This window comes from Hypanus sabinus, chromosome 2, assembly GCF_030144855.1.
Source record: "Hypanus sabinus isolate sHypSab1 chromosome 2, sHypSab1.hap1, whole genome shotgun sequence".
NCBI lineage: Eukaryota > Metazoa > Chordata > Chondrichthyes > Myliobatiformes > Dasyatidae > Hypanus > Hypanus sabinus.
In genome coordinates, this window is record NC_082707.1 from 108,059,347 (window position 1) to 108,085,041 (window position 25,695).

General features: G+C 49.6%; 2 protein-coding genes across 9 annotated transcripts in view; both read left to right on the forward strand.

The window, feature by feature from the left end:
- Nucleotides 1-25,695, forward strand: part of paplna (papilin a, proteoglycan-like sulfated glycoprotein) — a 610,770-nt gene that overhangs the window by 222,088 nt on the left and 362,987 nt on the right. The gene's annotated exons all lie outside the window — the stretch shown is intronic.
- On the forward strand, nt 18,410-24,983 carry LOC132382022 (mucin-3B-like). Its single transcript, XM_059951840.1, has 2 exons — nt 18,410-18,573; nt 21,382-24,983. The coding sequence occupies exon 2, from the start codon at nt 21,980-21,982 to the stop codon at nt 23,066-23,068; it is 1,089 nt and encodes a 362-aa protein (XP_059807823.1). The 5' UTR covers nt 18,410-18,573; nt 21,382-21,979; the 3' UTR covers nt 23,069-24,983.

Consider the following 25,695-nt stretch of genomic DNA (forward strand, 5'->3'; position numbering starts at 1 on the left):
CAGGGTCCATATTCCACATTCTCATCCAGGTTACACATTCACATCCAGGGTCCACGTTCTCATCCAGGGTCCACGTTCTCATCCAGGGTCCACATTCCACTTTCTCATCCAGGTTCCACATTCTCATCCAGGGTCCACATTCTCATCCAGGGTCCACGTTCTCATCCAGGGTCCACATTCTAATCCAGGTTCCACATTCTCATCCAGGGTCCACATTCCACATTCTCATCCAGGGTCCACATTCCACATTCTCATCCAGGGTCCACATTCTAATCCAGGTTCCACATTCTCATCCAGGGTCCACATTCTCATCCAGGTTCCACATTCTCATCCAGGGTCCACATTCTAATCCAGGGTCCACATTCCACATTCTCATCCAGGGTGCACATTCTCGTCCAGGGTCCACATTCTCATCCAGGTTCCACATTCTAATCCAGGGTCCACATTCTCATCCAGGGTCCACATTCTCATTCAGGGTCCACATTCTCATTCAGGGTCCAGATTCCACATTCTCATCCAGGGTCCACATTCCACATTCTCATCCAGGGTCCACATTCCACATTCTCTTTCAGGGTCCACATTCCACATTCTCATCCAGGGTCCACATTCTCATCCTGGGTCCACATTTCACATTCTCATCCAGGGTCCACATTCCACATCCTCATCCAGGGTCCACATTCTCATCCAGGGTCCACATTCTCATTCGCGGTCCACATTCTCATCCAGGGTCCACATTCCACATTCTCATTCAGGGTCCACATTCCACATTCTCATCCAGGGTCCACATTGTACATTCTCATCCAGAGTCCACATTCCACATTCGCATCTAGGGTCCACATTCCACATTCTCATTCAGGGACCACATTCCACATTCTCATCCAGGGTCCACATTCGCATCCAGGGTCCACATTCTAATTCAGGGTCCACATTCCACATTCTCATCCAGGGTCCACATTCTCTTCCAGGGTCCACATTCTCATCAAGGGTCCACATTCTAATTCAGGGTCCACATTCCACATTCTCATCCAGGGTCCACATTCCGCATTCTCATCCAGGTTACGCATTCTCATCCAGGGTCCACATTCTCATCCATGGTCTACATTCCACATTCTCATTCAGGGTCCACATTCCACATTCCCCTCCAGGGTCCGCATTCTCATTCAGGGTCCACATTCTCCTCCAGGGTCCACATTCCACTTTCTCATCCAGGTTCCACCTTCTCATCCAGGGTCCACATTCTCATCCAGGGTCCACGTTCTCATCCAGGGTCCACATTCTAATGCAGATTCCACATTCTCATCCAGGGTCCACATTCTAATCCAGGTTCCACATTCTCATCCAGGGTCCACATTCTCATCCAGGTTCCACATTCTAATCCAGGGTCCACATTCTAATCCAGGGTCCACATTCTCATCCAGGGTCCACATTCTCATCCAGGGTCCACATTCAACATTCTCATTCAGGGTCCACATTCTCATTCAGGGTCCAGATTCCACATTCTCATCCAGGGTCCACATTCCCATCCAGGGTCCACATTCTCATTCAGGGTCCACATTCCACATTCTCATCCAGGGTCCACATTCCACACTCTCATCCAGGGTCCACGTTCCACATTCTCATCCAGGGTCCACATTCTCCTCCAGGTTCCACATTCTCATCCAGGGTCCACATTCTCATTGAGTTTCCACATTCTCATCCAGGGCCCACATTCTCATCCAAGGTCCACATTCCACATTCTCATTCAGGGACCACATTCCACATTCTCATCCAGGGTCCACATTCTCATCCAGGTTACACATTCTCATCCAGGGTCCACATTCTAATTCAGGGTCCACATTCCACATTCTCATCTAGCGTCCACATTCTCTTCCAGGGTCCACATTCTCATCCAGGGTCCACATTCCACATTCTCATCCAGGGTCCACATTCTCATCCAGGTTACACATTCTCATCCAGGGTCCACATTCTTATCCAGGGTCCACATTCTCATCCAGGGTCCACATTCTCATCCAGGGTCCACATTTCACATTCTAATCCAGGGTCCACATTCCACATTCTCATCCAGGGTCCACATTGCACATTCTCATCCAAGGTCCACATTCCACATTCTCATCCAGGGCCCACATTCTCATCCAGGGTCCACATTCTCTTCCAGGGTCCACATTCTCATCCAGGGTCCACATTCCGCATTCCCATCCAGGGTCCACATTCTCATCCAGGTTACACATTCTCCTTCAAGGTCCACGTTCTCACCTAGGGTCCACATTCTCATCCAGGGTCCACATTCTCATCCAGGGTCCACATTCCACATTCTCGTCCAGGGTCCACATTCTCATCCAGGTTACACATTCTCATCCAGGGTCCACATTCTAATTCAGGGTCCACATTCCACATTCTCATCTAGCGTCCACATTCTCTTCCAGGGTCCACATTCTCATCCAGGGTCCACATTCCACATTCTCATCCAGGGTCCACATTCTCATCCAGGTTACACATTCTCATCCAGGGTCCACATTCTTATCCAGGGTCCACATTCTCATCCAGGGTCCACATTCTCATCCAGGGTCCACATTTCACATTCTAATCCAGGGTCCACATTCCACATTCTCATCCAGGGTCCACATTGCACATTCTCATCCAAGGTCCACATTCCACATTCTCATCCAGGGCCCACATTCTCATCCAGGGTCCACATTCTCTTCCAGGGTCCACATTCTCATCCAGGGTCCACATTCCGCATTCTCATCCAGGGTCCAAATTCTCATCCAGGTTACACATTCTCCTTCAGGGTCCACGTTCTCACCTAGGGTCCACATTCTCATCCAGGGTCCACATTCTCATCCAGGGTCCACATTCTCATCCAGGTTACACATTCTCATCCAGGGTCCACATTCTAATTCAGGGTCCACATTCCACATTCTCATCTAGCGTCCACATTCTCTTCCAGGGTCCACATTCTCATCCAGGGTCCACATTCCACATTCTCATCCAGGGTCCACATTCTCATCCAGGTTACACATTCTCATCCAGGGTCCACATTCTTATCCAGGGTCCACATTCTCATCCAGGGTCCACATTCTCATCCAGGGTCCACATTTCTCATTCTAATCCAGGGTCCACATTCCACATTCTCATCCAGGGCCCACATTCTCATCCAGGGTCCACATTCTCTTCCAGGGTCCACATTCTCATCCAGGGTCCACATTCCGCATTCTCATCCAGGGTCCACATTCTCATCCAGGTTACACATTCTCCTTCAGGGTCCACGTTCTCACCTAGGGTCCACATTCTCATCCAGGGTCCACATTCTCATCCAGGGTCCACATTCTCATCCAGGTTACACATTCTCATCCAGGGTCCACATTCTAATTCAGGGTCCACATTCCACATTCTCATCTAGCGTCCACATTCTCTTCCAGGGTCCACATTCTCATCCAGGGTCCACATTCCACATTCTCATCCAGGGTCCACATTCTCATCCAGGTTACACATTCTCATCCAGGGTCCACATTCTTATCCAGGGTCCACATTCTCATCCAGGGTCCACATTCTCATCCAGGGTCCACATTTCACATTCTAATCCAGGGTCCACATTCCACATTCTCATCCAGGGTCCACATTGCACATTCTCATCCAAGGTCCACATTCCACATTCTCATCCAGGGCCCACATTCTCATCCAGGGTCCACATTCTCTTCCAGGGTCCACATTCTCATCCAGGGTCCACATTCCGCATTCTCATCCAGGATCCACATTCTCATCCAGGTTACACATTCTCCTTCAGGGTCCAAGTTCTCACCTAGGGTCCACATTCTCATCCAGGGTCCACATTCTCATCCGGGGTCCACATTCCACATTCTCATTCAGGGTCCACATTGCACATTCTCATCCAGGGTCCACATTCCACATTCTCATCCAGGTTACACATTCTCATCCAGGGTTCACATTCTAATTCAGGGTCCACATTCCACATTCTCATCCAGGGTCCACATTCTCTTCCAGGGTCCACATTCTCATCCAGGGTCCACATTCTAATTCAGGGTCCACATTCCACATTCTCATCCAGGGTCCACATTCCGCATTCTCATCCAGGTTACGCATTCTCATCCAGGGTCCACATTCTCATCCAGGGTCAACATTCCACATTCTCATTCAGGTTCCACATTCCACATTCCCCTCCGGGGTCCGCATTCTCATTCAGGGTCCACATTCTCATCCAGGTTACACATTCTCATCCAGGGTCCACATTCTAATTCAGGGTCCACATTCCACATTCTCATCCAGGGTCCACATTCTCTTCCAGGGTCCACATTCTCATCCAGGGTCCACATTCCGCATTCTCATCCAGGATCCACATTCTCATCCAGGTTACACATTCTCATCCAGGGTCCACATTCTTATCCAGGGTCCACATTCTCATCCAGTGTCCACATTCTCATCCAGGGTCCACATTTCACATTCTAATCCAGGGTCCACATTCCATATTCTCATTCAGGGTCCACAGTCCACATTCTCATTCAGGGTCCATATTCCACATTCTCATCCAGGTTACACATTCACATCCAGGGACCACGTTCTCATCCAGGGTCCACGTTCTCATCCAGGGTCCACATTCCACTTTCTCATCCAGGTTCCACATTCTCATCCAGGGTCCACATTCTCATCCAGGGTCCACGTTCTCATCCAGGGTCCACATTCTAATCCAGGTTCCACATTCTCATCCAGGGTCCACATTCTAATCCAGGTTCCACATTCTCATCCAGGGTCCACATTCTCATCCAGGTTCCACATTCTCATCCAGGGTCCACATTCTAATCCAGGGTCCACATTCCACATTCTCATCCAGGGTCCACATTCTCATCCAGGTTCCACATTCTCATCCAGGGTCCACATTCTCATCCAGGTTCCACATTCTCATCCAGGGTCCACATTCTAATCCAGGGTCCACATTCCACATTCTCATCCAGGGTCCACATTCTCGTCCAGGGTCCACATTCTCATCCAGGTTCCACATTCTAATCCAGGGTCCACATTCTCATCCAGGGTCCACATTCTCATTCAGGGTCCACATTCTCATTCAGGGTCCAGATTCCACATTCTCATCCAGGGTCCACATTCTCATTCAGGGTCCACATTCCACATTCTCATCCAGGGTCCACATTCCACATTCTCATCCAGGGTCCACATTCTAATCCAGGTTCCACATTCTCATCCAGGGTCCACATTCTCATCCAGGTTCCACATTCTCATCCAGGGTCCACATTCTAATCCAGGGTCCACATTCCACATTCTCATCCAGGGTGCACATTCTCATCCAGGGTCCACATTCTCATCCAGGTTCCACATTCTAATCCAGGGTCCACATTCTCATCCAGGGTCCACATTCTCATCCAGGGTCCACATTCTCATCCAGGGTCCACATTCTCATCCAGGGTCCACATTCAACATTCTCATGCAGGGTCCACATTCCACATTCTCATCCAGTGTCCACATTCCACATTCTCATCCAGGGTCCATGTTCCACATTCTGATCCAGGGTCCACGTTCCACATTCTCATCCAGGTTCCACATTCTCATCCAGGGTCCACATTCTCATCCAGGGTCCACGTTCCACATTCTCATCCAGGGTCCACATTCCACATTCTCATTCAGGGTCCACATTCCACATTCTCATCCAGAGTCCACATTCCACATTCTCATCCAGGGTCCACATTCCACATTCTCATCCAGGGTCCACATTCCACATTCTCATTCAGGGTCCACATTCCACATTCTCATCCAGAGTCCACATTCCACATTCTCATCCAGGGTCCACATTCCATATTCTCATCCAGGGTCCACATTCCACATTCTCATTCAGGGTCCACATTCCACATTCTCATCCAGGGTCCACATTCTCATCCAGGTTACACATTCTCATCCAGGGTCCACATTCTTATCCAGGGTCCACATTTCTCATACTCATCCAGGGTCCACATTCCACATTCTCATCCAGGGTGCACATCCTCATCCAGGGTCCACATTCTCATCCAGGGTCCACATTCTCATTCGCGTTCCACATTCTCGTCCAGGGTCCACATTCTCATCCAGGGTCCACATTCCACATTCTCATTCAGGGTCCACATTCCACATTCTCATCCAGGGTGCACATCCTCATCCAGGGTCCACATTCTCATCCAGGGTCCACATTCTCATTCGCGTTCCACATTCTCGTCCAGGGTCCACATTCCACATTCTCATTCAGAGTCCACATTCCACATTCGCATCTAGGGCCCACATTCTCATCCAGGGTCCACATTCCACATTTTCATTCAGGGTCCACATTCTACGTTCTCATCCAGGGTCCACATTCTCATCCAGGGTCCACATTCCACATTCTCATCCAGGGTCCACATTCTCCTCCAGGGTCCACATTCCACATTCTCATCCAGGGTCCACATTCCACATTCTCATCCAGGGTCCACATTGCACATTCTCATCCAGGGCCCACATTCTCATCCAGGGTACACATTCCACATTCTCATCCATGGTCCACATCCTCATCCAGGGTCCACATTCTCATCCAGGGTCCACATTTCACATTCTCATCCAGGGTCCGCATTCCACATTCTGATCCAGGGTCCACATCCTCATCCAGGGTCCACATTCTCATTCGCGGTCCACATTCTCATCCAGGGTCCGCATTCCACATTCTCATTCAGGGTCCACATTCCACATTCTCATCCAGGGTCCACATTCCACATTCTCAGCCAGGGTCCACATTGCACATTCTCATCCAGGGTCCACATTCCACTTTCTCATCCAGGTTCCACATTCTCATCCAGGGTCCACGTTCTCATCCAGGGTCCACGTTCTCATCCAGGGTCCACATTCCACTTTCTCATCCAGTTTCCACATTCTCATCCAGGGTCCACATTCTCATCCAAGGTCCACATTCCACATTCTCATCCAGGGTACACATTCCACATTCTCATCCAGGGTCCACATCCTCATCCAGGGTCCACATTCTCATCCAGGGTCCACATTCCACATTCTCATTCAGGGACCACATTCCACATTCTCATCCAGGGTCCACATTCTCATCCAGGTTACACATTCTCATCCAGTGTCCACATTTTAATTCAGGGTCCACATTCCACATTCTCATCCAGGGTCCACATTCTCTTCCAGGGTCCGCATTCTCATCCAGGGTCCACATTCCACATTCTCATCCAGGGTCCACATTCTCATCCAGGTTACACATTCTCATCCAGGGTCCACATTCCACATTCTCATCCAGGGTCCACATCCTCATCCAGGGTCCACATTCTCATCCAGGGTCCACATTCCACATTCTCATTCAGGGACCTCATTCCACATTCTCATCCAGGGTCCACATTCTCATCCAGGTTACACATTCTCATCCAGGGTCCACAATCTAATTCAGGGTCCACATTCCACATTCTCATCCAGGGTCCACATTCTCTTCCAGGGTCCACATTCTCATCCAGGGTCCACATTCCACATTCTCATCCAGGGTCCACATTCTCATCCAGGTTACACATTCTCATCCAGGGTCCACATTCTTATCCAGGGTCCACATTCTCATCCAGGGTCCACATTCTCATCCAGGGTCCACATTTCACATTCTAATCCAGGGTCCACATTCCACATTCTCATCCAGGGTCCACATTGCACATTCTCATCCAATGTCCACATTCCACATTCTCATCCAGGGCCCACATTCTCATCCAGGGTACACATTCCACATTCTCATCCAGGGTCCACATCCTCATCCAGGGTCCACATTCTCATCCAGGGTCCACATTCCACATTCTCATCCAGCTTACACATTCTCCTTCAGGGTCCACGTTCTCACCTAGGGTCCACATTCTCATCCAGGGTCCACATTCTCATCCAGGGTCCACATTCCCCATTCTCATTCAGGGTCCACATTCCACATTCTCATCCAGGGTCCACATTCTCATCCAGGGTTCACATTCTCATCCAGGGTCCACATTCCACATTCTCATCCAGGTTACACATTCTCATCCAGGGTCCACATTCTAATTCAGGGTCCACATTCCACATTCTCATCCAGGGTCCACATTCTCTTCCAGGGTCCACATTCTCATCCAGGGTCCACATTCTAATTCAGGGTCCACATTCCACATTCTCATCCAGGGTCCACATTCCGCATTCTCATCCAGGTTACGCATTCTCATCCAGGGTCCACATTCTCATCCAGGGTCTACATTCCACATTCTCATTCAGGGTCTACATTCCACATTCCCCTCCTGGGTCCACATTCTCTTCCAGGGTCCACATACTCATCCAGGTTACACATTCTCATCCAGGGTCCACATTCTAATTCAGGGTCCACATTCCACATTCTCATCCAGGGTCCACATTCTCTTCCAGGGTCCACATTCTCATCCAGGGTCCACATTCCACATTCTCATCCAGGGTCCACATTCTCATCCAGGTTACACATACTCATCCAGGGTCCACATACTTATCCAGGGTCCACATTCTCATCCAGGGTCCACGTTCTCATCCAGGATCCACATTCTAATCCAGGTTCCACATTCTCATCCAGGGTCCACATTCCACATTCTCATCCAGGGTCCACATTCCACATTCTCATCCAGGGTCCACATTCTAATCCAGGTTCCACATTCTCATCCAGGGTCCACATTCTCATCCAGGTTCCACATTCTCATCCAGGGTCCACATTCTAATCCAGGTTCCACATTCTAATCCAGGGTCCACATTCTCATCCAGGGTCCACATTCTCATCCAGGGTCCACATTCAACATTCTCATTCAGGGTCCACATTCTCATTCAGGGTCCACATTCCACATTCTCATCCAGGGTCCACATTCCACATTCTCATCCAGGGTCCACATTCTAATCCAGGTTCCACATTCTCATCCAGGGTCCACATTCTCATCCACGTTCCACATTCTGATCCAGGGTGCACATTCTCATCCAGGGTCCACATTCTCATCCAGGTTCCACATTCTAATCCAGGGTCCACATTCTCATCCAGGGTCCACATTCTCATCCAGGGTCCACATTCTCATCCAGGGTCCACATTCAACATTCTCATCCGGGGTCCATGTTCCACATTCTGATCCAGGGTCCACGTTCCACATTCTCATCCACATTCCACATTCTCATCCAGGGTCCACATTCCACATTCTCATCCAGGGTCCACATTCCACATTCTCATTCAGGGTCCACATCCTCATCCAGGGTCCACATTCTCATCCAGGGTCCACATTCCACATTCTCATTCAGGGTCCACATCCTCATCCAGGGTCCACATTCTCATCCAGGGTCCACATTCCACATTCTCATCCAGGTTACACATTCTCATCCAGGGTCCACATTCTAATTCAGGGTCCACATTCCACATTCTCATCCAGGGTCCACATTCTCATCCAGGGTCCACATTCTAATTCAGGGTCCACATTCCACATTCTCATCCAGGGTCCACATTCCGCATTCTCATCCAGGTTACGCATTCTCATCCAGGATCCACATTCTCATCCAGGGTCTACATTCCACATTCTCATTCAGGGTCCACATTCCACATTCCCATCCAGGGTCCGCATTCTCATTCAGGGTCCACATTCTCCGCCAGGGTCCACATTCTCCTCCAGGGTCCACGTTCCACATTCTCATCCAGGGTCCACGTTCCACATTCTCATCCAGGGTCCACATTGCACATTTGCATCTAGGGCCCACATTCTCATCCAGGGTCTGCATTCCACATTCTCATTCAGGGTCCACATTCTCATCCAGGTTACACATTCTCATCCAGGGTCCACAGTCTTATCCAGGGTCCACATTCTCATCCAGGGTCCACATTCCACATTCTCATTCAGGGTCCACATTCCACATTCTCATCCAGGGTCCACATTCTCATCCAGGGTCCACATTCCACATTCTCATCCAGGTTACACATTCTCATCCAGGGTCCACATTCTGCATTCTCATCCAGGTTACGCATTCTCATCCAGGGTCCACATTCTCATCCAGGGTCTACATTCCACATTCTCATTCAGGGTCTACATTCCACATTCCCCTCCAGGGTCCACATTCTCTTCCAGGGTCCACATTCTCATCCAGGTTACACATTCTCATCCAGGGTCCACATTCTAATTCAGGGTCCACATTCCACATTCTCATCCAGGGTCCACATTCTCTTCCAGGGTCCACATTCTCATCCAGGGTCCACATTCCACATTCTCATCCAGGGTCCACATTCTCATCCAGGTTACACATACTCATCCAGGGTCCACATACTTATCCAGAGTCCACATTCTCATCCAGGGTCCACATTCTCATCCAGGGTCCACATTTCACATTCTAATCCAGTGTCCACATTCCATATTCTCAGTCAGGGTCCACAGTCCACATTCTCATTTAGGGTCCATATTCCACATTCTCATCCAGGTTACACATTCACATCCAGGGTCCACATTCCACTTTCTCATCCAGGTTCCACATTCTCATCCAGGGTCCACGTTCTCATCCAGGGTCCACGTTCTCATCCAGGGTCCACATTCCACTTTCTCATCCAGGTTCCACATTCTCATCCAGGGTCCACATTCTCATCCAGGGTCCACGTTCTCATCCAGGATCCACATTCTAATCCAGGTTCCACATTCTCATCCAGGGTCCACATTCCACATTCTCATCCAGGGTCCACATTCCACATTCTCATCCAGGGTCCACATTCTAATCCAGGTTCCACATTCTCATCCATGGTCCACATTCTCATCCAGGTTCCACATTCTCATCCAGGGTGCACATTCTCGTCCAGGGTCCACATTCTCATCCAGGTTCCACATTCTAATCCAGGGTCCACATTCTCATCCAGGGTCCACATTCTCATCCAGGGTCCACATTCAACATTCTCATTCAGGGTCCACATTCTCATTCAGGGTCCACATTCCACATTCTCATCCAGGGTCCACATTCCACATTCTCATCCAGGGTCCACATTCTAATCCAGGTTCCACATTCTCATCCAGGGTCCACATTCTCATCCAGGGTCCACATTCTCATCCACGTTCCACATTCTGATCCGGCGTGCACATTCTCATCCAGGGTCCACATTCTCATCCAGGTTCCACATTCTAATCCAGGGTCCACATTCTCATCCAGGGTCCACATTCTCATCCAGGGTCCACATTCTCATCCAGGGTCCACATTCAACATTCTCATCCAGGGTCCACGTTCCACATTCTGATCCAGGGTCCACGTTCCACATTCGCATCCACATTCCACAATCTCATCCAGGGTCCACATTCCACATTCTCATCCAGGGTCCACATTCCACATTCTCATTCAGGGTCCACATTCCACATTCTCATCCAGGGTCCACATTCTCATCCAGGTTACACATTCTCATCCAGGGTCCACATTCTTATCCAGGGTCCACATTTCACATACTCATCCAGGGTCCACATTCCACATTCTCATCCAGGGTCCACATCCTCATCCAGGGTCCACATTCTCATCCAGGGTTCACATTCTCATTCGCGGTCCACATTGTCGTCCAGGGTCCACATTCTCATCCAGGGTCCACATTCCACATTCTCATTCAGGGTCCACATTCCACATTCTCATCCAGGGTCCACATTGCACATTCTCATCCAGAGTCCACATTCCACATTCGCATCTGGGGCCCACATTCTCATCCAGGGTCCACATTCCACATTCTCATTCAGGGTCCACATTCTACATTCTCATCCAGGGTCCACATTCTCATCCAGGGTCCACATTCCACATTCTCATCCAGGGTCCACATTCTCCTCCAGGGTCCACATTCCACATTCTCATCCGGGGTCCACATTCCACATTCTCATCCAGGGTCCACATTGCACATTCTCATCCAGGGCCCACATTCCCATCCATGGTCCACATCCTCATCCAGGGTCCACATTCTCATCCAGGGCCCACAGTCCAAATTCTCATCCAGGGTCCACATTGCACATTCTCATCCAGGGTCCACATCCTCATCCAGGGTCCACATTCTCATCCAGGGTCCAGAGTCCACATTCTCATCCAGCTTACACATTCTTCTTCAGGGTCCACGTTCTCATCTAGGGTCCACATTCTCATCCAGGGTCCACATTCTCATCCAGGGTCCACATTCCACATTCTCATTCAGGGTCCACATTCCACATTCTCATCCAGGGTCCACATTCTCATCCAGGGTCCACATTCCACATTCTCATCCAGGTTACACATTCTCATCCAGGGTCCACATTCTAATTCAGGGTCCACATTCCACATTCTCATCCAGGGTCCACATTCTCATCCAGGGTCCACATTCTAATTCAGGGTCCACATTCCACATTCTCATCCAGGGTCCACATTCCGCATTCTCATCCAGGTTACGCATTCTCATCCAGGATCCACATTCTCATCCAGGGTCTACATTCCACATTCTCATTCAGGGTCCACATTCCACATTCCCATCCAGGGTCCGCATTCTCATTCAGGGTCCACATTCTCCGCCAGGGTCCACATTCTCCTCCAGGGTCCACGTTCCACATTCTCATCCAGGGTCCACGTTCCACATTCTCATCCAGGGTCCACATTGCACATTTGCATCTAGGGCCCACATTCTCATCCAGGGTCTGCATTCCACATTCTCATTCAGGGTCCACATTCTCATCCAGGTTACACATTCTCATCCAGGGTCCACAGTCTTATCCAGCGTCCACATTCTCATCCAGGGTCCACATTCCACATTCTCATTCAGGGTCCACATTCCACATTCTCATCCAGGGTCCACATTCTGATCCAGGGTCCACATTCCACATTCTCATCCAGGTTACACATTCTCATCCAGGGTCCACATTCTAATTCAGGGTCCACATTCCACATTCTCATCCAGGGTCCACATTCTCTTCCAGGGTCCACATTCTCATCCAGGGTCCACATTCTAATTCAGGGTCCACATTCCACATTCTCATCCAGGGTCCACATTCCGCATTCTCATCCAGGTTACGCATTCTCATCCAGGGTCCACATTCTCATCCAGGGTCTACATTCCACATTCTCATTCAGGGTCCACATTCCACATTCCCCTCCGGGGTCCGCATTCTCATTCAGGGTCCACATTCTCATCCAGGTTACACATTCTCATCCAGGGTCCACATTCTAATTCAGGGTCCACATTACACATTCTCATCCAGGGTCCACATTCTCTTCCAGGGTCCACATTCTCATCCAGGGTCCACATTCCGCATTCTCATCCAGGGTCCACATTCTCATCCAGGTTACACATTCTCATCCAGGGTCCACATTCTTATCCAGGGTCCACATTCTCATCCAGTGTCCACATTCTCATCCAGGGTCCACATTTCACATTCTAATCCAGGGTCCACATTCCATATTCTCATTCAGGGTCCACAGTCCACATTCTCATTCAGGGTCCATATTCCACATTCTCATCCAGGTTACACATTCACATCCAGGGACCACGTTCTGATCCAGGGTCCACGTTCTCATCCAGGGTCCACATTCCACTTTCTCATCCAGGTTCCACATTCTCATCCAGGGTCCACATTCTCATCCAGGGTCCACGTTCTCATCCAGGGTCCACATTCTAATCCAGGTTCCACATTCTCATCCAGGGTCCACATTCCACATTCTCATCCAGGGTCCACATTCCACATTCTCATCCAGGGTCCACATTCTAATCCAGGTTCCACATTCTCATCCAGGGTCCACATTCTCATCCAGGTTCCACATTCTCATCCAGGGTCCACATTCTAATCCAGGGTCCACATTCCACATTCTCATCCAGGGTGCACATTCTCGTCCAGGGTTCACATTCTCATCCAGGTTCCACATTCTAATCCAGGGTCCACATTCTCATCCAGGGTCCACATTCTCATTCAGGGTCCACATTCCACATTCTCATCCAGGGTCCACATTCCACATTCTCATCCAGGGTCCACATTCTAATCCATGTTCCACATTCTCATCCAGGGTCCACATTCTCATCCAGGGTCCACATTCTAATCCATGTTCCACATTCTCATCCAGGGTCCACATTCTCATCCAGGTTCCACATTCTCATCCAGGGTCCACATTCTAATCCAGGGTCCACATTCCACATTCTCATCCAGGGTGCACATTATCATCCAGGGTCCACATTCTCATCCAGGTTCCACATTCTAATCCAGGGTCCACATTCTCATCCAGGGTCCACATTCTCATCCAGGGTCCACATTCTCATCCAGGGTCCACATTCAACATTCTCATGCAGGGTCCACATTCCACATTCTCATCCAGTGTCCACATTCCACATTCTCATCCAGGGTCCATGTTCCACATTCTGATCCAGGGTCCACGTTCCACATTCTCATCCAGGTTCCACATTCTCATCCAGGGTCCACATTCTCATCGAGTTTCCACATTCCACATTCTCATCCAGAGTCCACATTCCACATTCTCATCCAGGGTCCACATTCCACATTCTCATCCAGGGTCCACATTCCACATTCTCATTCAGGGTCCACATTCCACATTCTCATCCAGGGTCCACATTCTCATCCAGGTTACACATTCTCATCCAGGGTACACATTCTTATCCAGGGTCCACATTTCACATACTCATCCAGGGTCCACATTCCACATTCTCATCCAGGGTCCACATCCTCATCCAGGGTCCACATTCTCATCCAGGGTCCACATTCTCATTCGCGGTCCACATTCTCGTCCAGGGTCCACATTCTCATCCAGGGTCCACATTCCACATTCTCATTCAGGGTCCACATTCCACATTCTCATCCAGGGTCCACATTGCACATTCTCATCCAGAGTCCACATTCCACATTCGCATCTAGGGCCCACATTCTCATCCATGGTCCACATTCCACATTTTCATTCAGGGTCCACATTCTACCTTCTCATCCAGGGTCCACATTCCACATTCTCATCCAGGGTCCACATTCTCCTCCAGGGTCCACATTCCACATTCTCATTCAGGGACCACATTCCACATTCTCATCCAGGGTCCACATTCTCATCCAGGTTACACATTCTCATCCAGGGTCCACATTCTAATTCAGGGTCCACATTCCACATTCTCATCTAGCGTCCACATTCTCTTCCAGGGTCCACATTCTCATCCAGGGTCCACATTCCACATTCTCATCCAGGGTCCACATTCTCATCCAGGTTACACATTCTCATCCAGGGTCCACATTCTTATCCAGGGTCCACATTCTCATCCAGGGTCCACATTCTCATCCAGGGTCCACATTTCACATTCTAATCCAGGGTCCACATTCCACATTCTCATCCAGGGTCCACATTGCACATTCTCATCCAATGTCCACATTCCACATTCTCATCCAGGGCCCACATTCTCATCCAGGGTACAGATTCCACATTCTCATCCAGGGTCCACATCCTCATCCAGGGTCCACATTCTCATCCAGGGTCCACATTCTACATTCTCATCCAGCTTACACATTCTCCTTCAGGGTCCACGTTCTCACCTAGGGTCCACATTCTCATCCAGGGTCCACATTCTCATCCAGGGTCCACATTCCCCATTCTCATTCAGGGTCCACATTCCACATTCTCATCCAGGGTCCACATTCTCATCCAGGGTCCACATTCCACATTCTCATCCAGGTTACATATTCTCATCCAGGGTCCACATTCTAATTCAGGGTCTACATTCCACATTCTCATCCAGGGTCCACATTCTCTTCCAGGGTCCACATTCTCATCCAGGGTCCACATTCTAATTCAGGGTCCACATTCCACATTCTCATCCAGGGTCCACATTCCGCATTCTCATCCATGTTACGCATTCTCATCCAGGGTCCACATTCTCATCCAGGGTCTACATTCCACATTCTCATTCAGGGTCTACATTCCACATTCCCCTCCAGGGTCCACATTCTCTTCCAGGGTCCACATTCTCATCCAGGTTACACATTCTCATCCAGGGTCCACATTCTAATTCAGGGTCCACATTCCACATTCTCATCCAGGGTCCACATTCTCTTCCAGGGTCCACATTCTCATCCAGGGTCCACATTCCACATTCTCATCCAGGGTCCACATTCTCATCCAGGTTACACATACTCATCCAGGGTCCACATTCTTATCCAGGGTCCACATTCTCATCCAGGGTCCACATTCTCATCCAGGGTCCACATTTCACATTCTAATCCAGGGTCCACATTCCATATTCTCATTCAGGGTCCACAGTCCACATTCTCATTCAGGGTCCATATTCCACATTCTCATCCAGGTTACACCTTCACATCCAGGGTCCACATTCCACTTTCTCATCCAGGTTCCACATTCTCATCCAGGGTCCACGTTCTCATCCAGGGTCCACATTCCACTTTCTCATCCAGGTTCCACATTCTCATCCAGGGTCCACATTCTCATCCAGGGTCCACGTTCTCATCCAGGATCCACATTCTAATCCAGGTTCCACATTCTCATCCAGGGTCCACATTCCACATTCTCATCCAGGGTCCACATTCCACATTCTCATCCAGGGTCCACATTCTAATCCAGGTTCCACATTCTCATTCAGGGTCCACATTCTCATCCAGGTTCCACATTCTCATCCAGGGTGCACATTGTCGTCCAGGGTCCACATTCTCATCCAGGTTCCACATTCTAATCCCAGAGGTCCACATTCTCATCCAGGGTCCACATTCTCATCCAGGGTCCACATTCAACATTCTCATTCAGGGTCCACATTCTCATTCAGGGTCCACATTCCACATTCTCATCCAGGGTCCACATTCCACATTCTCATCCAGGGTCCACATTCTAATCCAGGTTCCACATTCTCATCCAGGGTCCACATTCTCATCCACGTTCCACATTCTGATCCAGGGTGCACATTCTCATCCAGGGTCCACATTCTCATCCAGGTTCCACATTCTAATCCAGGGTCCACATTCTCATCCAGGGTCCACATTCTCATCCAGGGTCCACATTCTCATCCAGGGTCCACATTCAACATTCTCATCCAGGGTCCATGTTCCACATTCTGATCCAGGGTCCACGTTCCACATTCTCATCCACATGCCACATTCTCATCCAGGGTCCACATTCCACATTCTCATCCAGGGTCCACATTCCACATTCTCATTCAGGGTCCACATTCCACATTCTCATCCAGGGTCCACATTCTCATCCAGGTTACACATTCTCATCCAGGGTCCACATTCTAATTCAGGGTCCACATTCCACATTCTCATCCAGGGTCCACATTCTCATCCAGGGTCCACATTCTAATTCAGGGTCCACATTCCACATTCTCATCCAGGGTCCACATTCCGCATTCTCATCCAGGTTACGCATTCTCATCCAGGATCCACATTCTCATCCAGGGTCTACATTCCACATTCTCATTCAGGGTCCACATTCCACATTCCCATCCAGGGTCCGCATTCTCATTCAGGGTCCACATTCTCCGCCAGGGTCCACATTCTCCTCCAGGGTCCACGTTCCACATTCTCATCCAGGGTCCACGTTCCACATTCTCATCCAGGGTCCACATTGCACATTTGCATCTAGGGCCCACATTCTCATCCAGGGTCTGCATTCCACATTCTCATTCAGGGTCCACATTCTCATCCAGGTTACACATTCTCATCCAGGGTCCACAGTCTTATCCAGCGTCCACATTCTCATCCAGGGTCCACATTCCACATTCTCATTCAGGGTCCACATTCCACATTCTCATCCAGGGTCCACATTCTGATCCAGGGTCCACATTCCACATTCTCATCCAGGTTACACATTCTCATCCAGGGTCCACATTCTAATTCAGGGTCCACATTCCACATTCTCATCCAGGGTCCACATTCTCTTCCAGGGTCCACATTCTCATCCAGGGTCCACATTCTAATTCAGGGTCCACATTCCACATTCTCATCCAGGGTCCACATTCCGCATTCTCATCCAGGTTACGCATTCTCATCCAGGGTCCATTCTCATCCAGGGTCTACATTCCACATTCTCATTCAGGGTCCACATTCCACATTCCCCTCCGGGGTCCGCATTCTCATTCAGGGTCCACATTCTCATCCAGGTTACACATTCTCATCCAGGGTCCACATTCTAATTCAGGGTCCACATTACACATTCTCATCCAGGGTCCACATTCTCTTCCAGGGTCCACATTCTCATCCAGGGTCCACATTCCGCATTCTCATCCAGGGTCCACATTCTCATCCAGGTTACACATTCTCATCCAGGGTCCACATTCTTATCCAGGGTCCACATTCTCATCCAGTGTCCACATTCTCATCCAGGGTCCACATTTCACATTCTAATCCAGGGTCCACATTCCATATTCTCATTCAGGGTCCACAGTCCACATTCTCATTCAGGGTCCATATTCACATTCTCATCCAGGTTACACATTCACATCCAGGGACCACGTTCTGATCCAGGGTCCACGTTCTCATCCAGGGTCCACATTCCACTTTCTCATCCAGGTTCCACATTCTCATCCAGGGTCCACATTCTCATCCAGGGTCCACGTTCTCATCCAGGGTCCACATTCTAATCCAGGTTCCACATTCTCATCCAGGGTCCACATTCCACATTCTCATCCAGGGTCCACATTCCACATTCTCATCCAGGGTCCACATTCTAATCCAGGTTCCACATTCTCATCCAGGGTCCACATTCTCATCCAGGTTCCACATTCTCATCCAGGGTCCACATTCTAATCCAGGGTCCACATTCCACATTCTCATCCAGGGTGCACATTCTCGTCCAGGGTTCACATTCTCATCCAGGTTCCACATTCTAATCCAGGGTCCACATTCTCATCCAGGGTCCACATTCTCATTCAGGGTCCACATTCCACATTCTCATCCAGGGTCCACATTCCACATTCTCATCCAGGGTCCACATTCTAATCCATGTTCCACATTCTCATCCAGGGTCCACATTCTCATCCAGGGTCCACATTCTAATCCATGTTCCACATTCTCATCCAGGGTCCACATTCTCATCCAGGTTCCACATTCTCATCCAGGGTCCACATTCTAATCCAGGGTCCACATTCCACATTCTCATCCAGGGTGCACATTATCATCCAGGGTCCACATTCTCATCCAGGTTCCACATTCTAATCCAGGGTCCACATTCTCATCCAGGGTCCACATTCTCATCCAGGGTCCACATTCTCATCCAGGGTCCACATTCAACATTCTCATGCAGGGTCCACATTCCACATTCTCATCCAGTGTCCACATTCCACATTCTCATCCAGGGTCCATGTTCCACATTCTGATCCAGGGTCCACGTTCCACATTCTCATCCAGGTTCCACATTCTCATCCAGGGTCCACATTCTCATCGAGTTTCCACATTCCACATTCTCATCCAGAGTCCACATTCCACATTCTCATCCAGGGTCCACATTCCACATTCTCATCCAGGGTCCACATTCCACATTCTCATTCAGGGTCCACATTCCACATTCTCATCCAGGGTCCACATTCTCATCCAGGTTACACATTCTCATCCAGGGTACACATTCTTATCCAGGGTCCACATTTCACATACTCATCCAGGGTCCACATTCCACATTCTCATCCAGGGTCCACATCCTCATCCAGGGTCCACATTCTCATCCAGGGTCCACATTCTCATTCGCGGTCCACATTCTCGTCCAGGGTCCACATTCTCATCCAGGGTCCACATTCCACATTCTCATTCAGGGTCCACATTCCACATTCTCATCCAGGGTCCACATTGCACATTCTCATCCAGAGTCCACATTCCACATTCGCATCTAGGGCCCACATTCTCATCCATGGTCCACATTCCACATTTTCATTCAGGGTCCACATTCTACCTTCTCATCCAGGGTCCACATTCCACATTCTCATCCAGGGTCCACATTCTCCTCCAGGGTCCACATTCCACATTCTCATTCAGGGACCACATTCCACATTCTCATCCAGGGTCCACATTCTCATCCAGGTTACACATTCTCATCCAGGGTCCACATTCTAATTCAGGGTCCACATTCCACATTCTCATCTAGCGTCCACATTCTCTTCCAGGGTCCACATTCTCATCCAGGGTCCACATTCCACATTCTCATCCAGGGTCCACATTCTCATCCAGGTTACACATTCTCATCCAGGGTCCACATTCTTATCCAGGGTCCACATTCTCATCCAGGGTCCACATTCTCATCCAGGGTCCACATTTCACATTCTAATCCAGGGTCCACATTCCACATTCTCATCCAGGGTCCACATTGCACATTCTCATCCAATGTCCACATTCCACATTCTCATCCAGGGCCCACATTCTCATCCAGGGTACAGATTCCACATTCTCATCCAGGGTCCACATCCTCATCCAGGGTCCACATTCTCATCCAGGGTCCACATTCTACATTCTCATCCAGCTTACACATTCTCCTTCAGGGTCCACGTTCTCACCTAGGGTCCACATTCTCATCCAGGGTCCACATTCTCATCCAGGGTCCACATTCCCCATTCTCATTCAGGGTCCACATTCCACATTCTCATCCAGGGTCCACATTCTCATCCAGGGTCCACATTCCACATTCTCATCCAGGTTACATATTCTCATCCAGGGTCCACATTCTAATTCAGGGTCTACATTCCACATTCTCATCCAGGGTCCACATTCTCTTCCAGGGTCCACATTCTCATCCAGGGTCCACATTCTAATTCAGGGTCCACATTCCACATTCTCATCCAGGGTCCACATTCCGCATTCTCATCCATGTTACGCATTCTCATCCAGGGTCCACATTCTCATCCAGGGTCTACATTCCACATTCTCATTCAGGGTCTACATTCCACATTCCCCTCCAGGGTCCACATTCTCTTCCAGGGTCCACATTCTCATCCAGGTTACACATTCTCATCCAGGGTCCACATTCTAATTCAGGGTCCACATTCCACATTCTCATCCAGGGTCCACATTCTCTTCCAGGGTCCACATTCTCATCCAGGGTCCACATTCCACATTCTCATCCAGGGTCCACATTCTCATCCAGGTTACACATACTCATCCAGGGTCCACATTCTTATCCAGGGTCCACATTCTCATCCAGGGTCCACATTCTCATCCAGGGTCCACATTTCACATTCTAATCCAGGGTCCACATTCCATATTCTCATTCAGGGTCCACAGTCCACATTCTCATTCAGGGTCCATATTCCACATTCTCATCCAGGTTACACCTTCACATCCAGGGTCCACATTCCACTTTCTCATCCAGGTTCCACATTCTCATCCAGGGTCCACGTTCTCATCCAGGGTCCACATTCCACTTTCTCATCCAGGTTCCACATTCTCATCCAGGGTCCACATTCTCATCCAGGGTCCACGTTCTCATCCAGGATCCACATTCTAATCCAGGTTCCACATTCTCATCCAGGGTCCACATTCCACATTCTCATCCAGGGTCCACATTCCACATTCTCATCCAGGGTCCACATTCTAATCCAGGTTCCACATTCTCATTCAGGGTCCACATTCTCATCCAGGTTCCACATTCTCATCCAGGGTGCACATTGTCGTCCAGGGTCCACATTCTCATCCAGGTTCCACATTCTAATCCAGGGTCCACATTCTCATCCAGGGTCCACATTCTCATCCAGGGTCCACATTCAACATTCTCATTCAGGGTCCACATTCTCATTCAGGGTCCACATTCCACATTCTCATCCAGGGTCCACATTCCACATTCTCATCCAGGGTCCACATTCTAATCCAGGTTCCACATTCTCATCCAGGGTCCACATTCTCATCCACGTTCCACATTCTGATCCAGGGTGCACATTCTCATCCAGGGTCCACATTCTCATCCAGGTTCCACATTCTAATCCAGGGTCCACATTCTCATCCAGGGTCCACATTCTCATCCAGGGTCCACATTCTCATCCAGGGTCCACATTCAACATTCTCATCCAGGGTCCATGTTCCACATTCTGATCCAGGGTCCACGTTCCACATTCTCATCCACATGCCACATTCTCATCCAGGGTCCACATTCCACATTCTCATCCAGGGTCCACATTCCACATTCTCATTCAGGGTCCACATTCCACATTCTCATCCAGGGTCCACATTCTCATCCAGGTTACACATTCTCATCCAGGGTCCACATTCTTATCCAGGGTCCACATTTCACATACTCATCCAGGGTCCACATTCCACATTCTCATCCTGGGTCCACATCCTCATCCAGGGTCCACATTCTCATCCAGGGTTCACATTCTCATTCGCGGTCCACATTCTCGTCCAGGGTCCACATTCTCATCCAGGGTCCACATTCCACATTCTCATTCAGGGTCCACATTCCATATTCTCATCCAGGGTCCACATTGCACATTCTCATCCAGAGTCCACATTCCACATTCGCATCTGGGGCCCACATTCTCATCCAGGGTCCACATTCCACATTCTCATTCAGGGTCCACATTCTACATTCTCATCCAGGGTCCACATTCCACATTCTCATCCCGGGTCCACATTCTCCTCCAGGGTCCACATTCCACATTCTCATCCAGGGTCCACATTCCACATTCTCATCCAGGGTCCACATTGCACATTCTCATCCAGGGCCCACATTCTCATCCATGGTCCACATCCTCATCCAGGGTCCACATTCTCATCCAGGGTCCACAGTCCAAATTCTCATCCAGGGTCCACATTGCACATTCTCATCCAGGGTCCACATCCTCATCCAGGGTCCACATTCTCATCCAGGGTCCAGAGTCCACATTCTCATCCAGCTTACACATTCTTCTTCAGGGTCCACGTTCTCATCTAGGGTCCACATTCTCATCCAGGGTCCACATTCTCATCCAGGGTCCACATTCCACATTCTCATTCAGGGTCCACATTCCACATTCTCATCCAGGGTCCACATTCTCATCCAGGGTCCACATTCCACATTCTCATCCAGGTTACACATTCTCATCCAGGGTCCACATTCTAATTCAGGGTCCACATTCCACATTCTCATCCAGGGTCCACATTCTCATCCAGGGTCCACATTCTAATTTCAGGGTCCACATTCCACATTCTCATCCAGGGTCCACATTCCGCATTCTCATCCAGGTTACGCATTCTCATCCAGGATCCACATTCTCATCCAGGGTCTACATTCCACATTCTCATTCAGGGTCCACATTCCACATTCCCATCCAGGGTCCGCATTCTCATTCAGGGTCCACATTCTCCGCCAGGGTCCACATTCTCCTCCAGGGTCCACGTTCCACATTCTCATCCAGGGTCCACGTTCCACATTCTCATCCAGGGTCCACATTGCACATTTGCATCTAGGGCCCACATTCTCATCCAGGGTCTGCATTCCACATTCTCATTCAGGGTCCACATTCTCATCCAGGTTACACATTCTCATCCAGGGTCCACAGTCTTATCCAGGGTCCACATTCTCATCCAGGGTCCACATTCTCACCCAGGGTCCATATTTCACATTCTCATCCAGGGTACACATTCCACATTCTCATCCAGGGTCCACATCCTCATCCAGGGTCCACATTCCACATTCTCATCCAGGGTCCACATCCTCATCCAGGGTCCACATTCCACATTCTCATCCAGGGTCCACATCCTCATCCAGGGTCCACATTCTCATCCAGGGTCCACATTCTCATTCGCGGTCCACATTCTCGTCCAGGGTCCACATTCTCATCCAGGGTCCACATTCTACATTCTCATCCAGGGTCCACATTGCACATTCCCATTCAGGGTCCACATTCCCATCCAGGGTCCACGTTCCACATTCTCATCCAGGGTCCACATTCTTATCCAGGGTTCGCATTCTCATCCAGGGTCTACATTCTCATCCAGGGTCCACATTTCACATTCTCATCCAGGGTCCACATTCCACATTCTCATCCAGGTTCCACATTCTCATCCAGGGTCCACATTCTCATTCGCGGTCCACATTCTCATCCAGGGTCCACATTCCACATTCTCATTCAGGGTCCACATTCCACGTTCTCATCCAGGGTCCACATTGCACATTCTCATCCCGGGTCCACATTCCACATTCACATCTAGGGCCCACATTCTCATCCAGGGTCTAAATTCCACATTCTCATTCAGGGTCCACATTCCAGGTTCTCATCCAGGGTGCATATTCCACATTCTCATCCAGGGTCCACATTCTCATCCAAGGTCCACATTCCACATTCTCATCCACAGTCCACATTCCACATTCTCATCCAGGGTCCACATTCCACATTCTCATCCAGGGTCCACATTCCACATTCTCATTCAGGGTCCACATTCCACATTCTCATCCAGGGTCCACATTTTCATCCAGGGTCCACATTTCACATTCTCATCCAGGGTCCGCATTCCACATTCTGATCCAGGGTCCACATCGTCATCCAGGGTCCACATTCTCATCCAGGGTCCACATTCTCATTCGCGGTCCACATTCTCATCCAGGGTCCACATTCTCATCCAGGGTCCGCATTCCACATTCTCATTCAGGGTCCACATGCCACATTCTCATCCAGGGTCCACATTGCACATTCTCATCCAGGGTCCACATTCTCATTCGCGGTCCACATTCTCATCCAGGGTCCACATTCTCATCCAGGGTCTGCATTCCACATTCTCATTCAGGGTCCACATTCCACGTTCTCATCCAGGGTCCACATTTCCATCCAGGGTCCACATTCCACATTCTCATTCAGGGTCCACATTCCACATTCTCAATTAGGTCCACATTCTCATCCAGGGTCCACATTCCACATTCTCATATAGTGTCCACATTCCACATTCTCATCCAGGGACCACATTCCACATTCTCATCCAGGGTCCACATTCTCATTCAGGGTCCACATTCCACATTCTCATCCAGGGTCCATGTTCCCATCCAGGGTCCATGTTCTCATCCAGGTTCCACATTCTCATCCCGGGTGCACATTCTAATCCAGGGTCCACATTGTACATTCTCATCCAGGGTCCACATTCTCATCCAGGCTCCACATTCTCATCCAGGTTCCACATTCTAATCCAGGGTCCACATTCTAATCCAGGGTCCTCACTCTCATCCAGGGACCACATTCAACATTCTCATCAAGGTCCACATTCCACATTCTCATCCAGAGTCCACATTCCACATTCTCATCCAGGGTCCACATTCCACATTCTCATTCAGGGTCCACATTCCACATTCTCATCCAGGGTCCACATTCTCATCCAGGTTACACATTCTCATCCAGGGTCCACAGTCTTATCCAGGGTCCACATTCTGATCCAGGGTCCACCTTCTGATCCAGGGTCCACATTTCACATTCTCATCCAGGGTCCACATTCCACATTCTCATCCAGTGTCCACATCCTCATCCAGGGTCCACATTCTCATCCAGGGTCCACATTCTCATTCGCGGTCCACATTCTCATCTAGGGTCCACATTCTCATCCAAGGTCCACATTCCACATTCTCATCCAGAGTCCCCATTCCACATTCTCATCCAGGGTCCACATTCCACATTCTCATCCAGGTTCCACATTCCACATTCTCATTCAGGGTCCACATTCCACATTCTCATCCAGGGTCCACATTCTCATCCAGGTTACACATTCTCATCCAGGGTCCACAGTCTTATCCAGGGTCCACATTCTCATCCAGGGGCCACATTCTCAT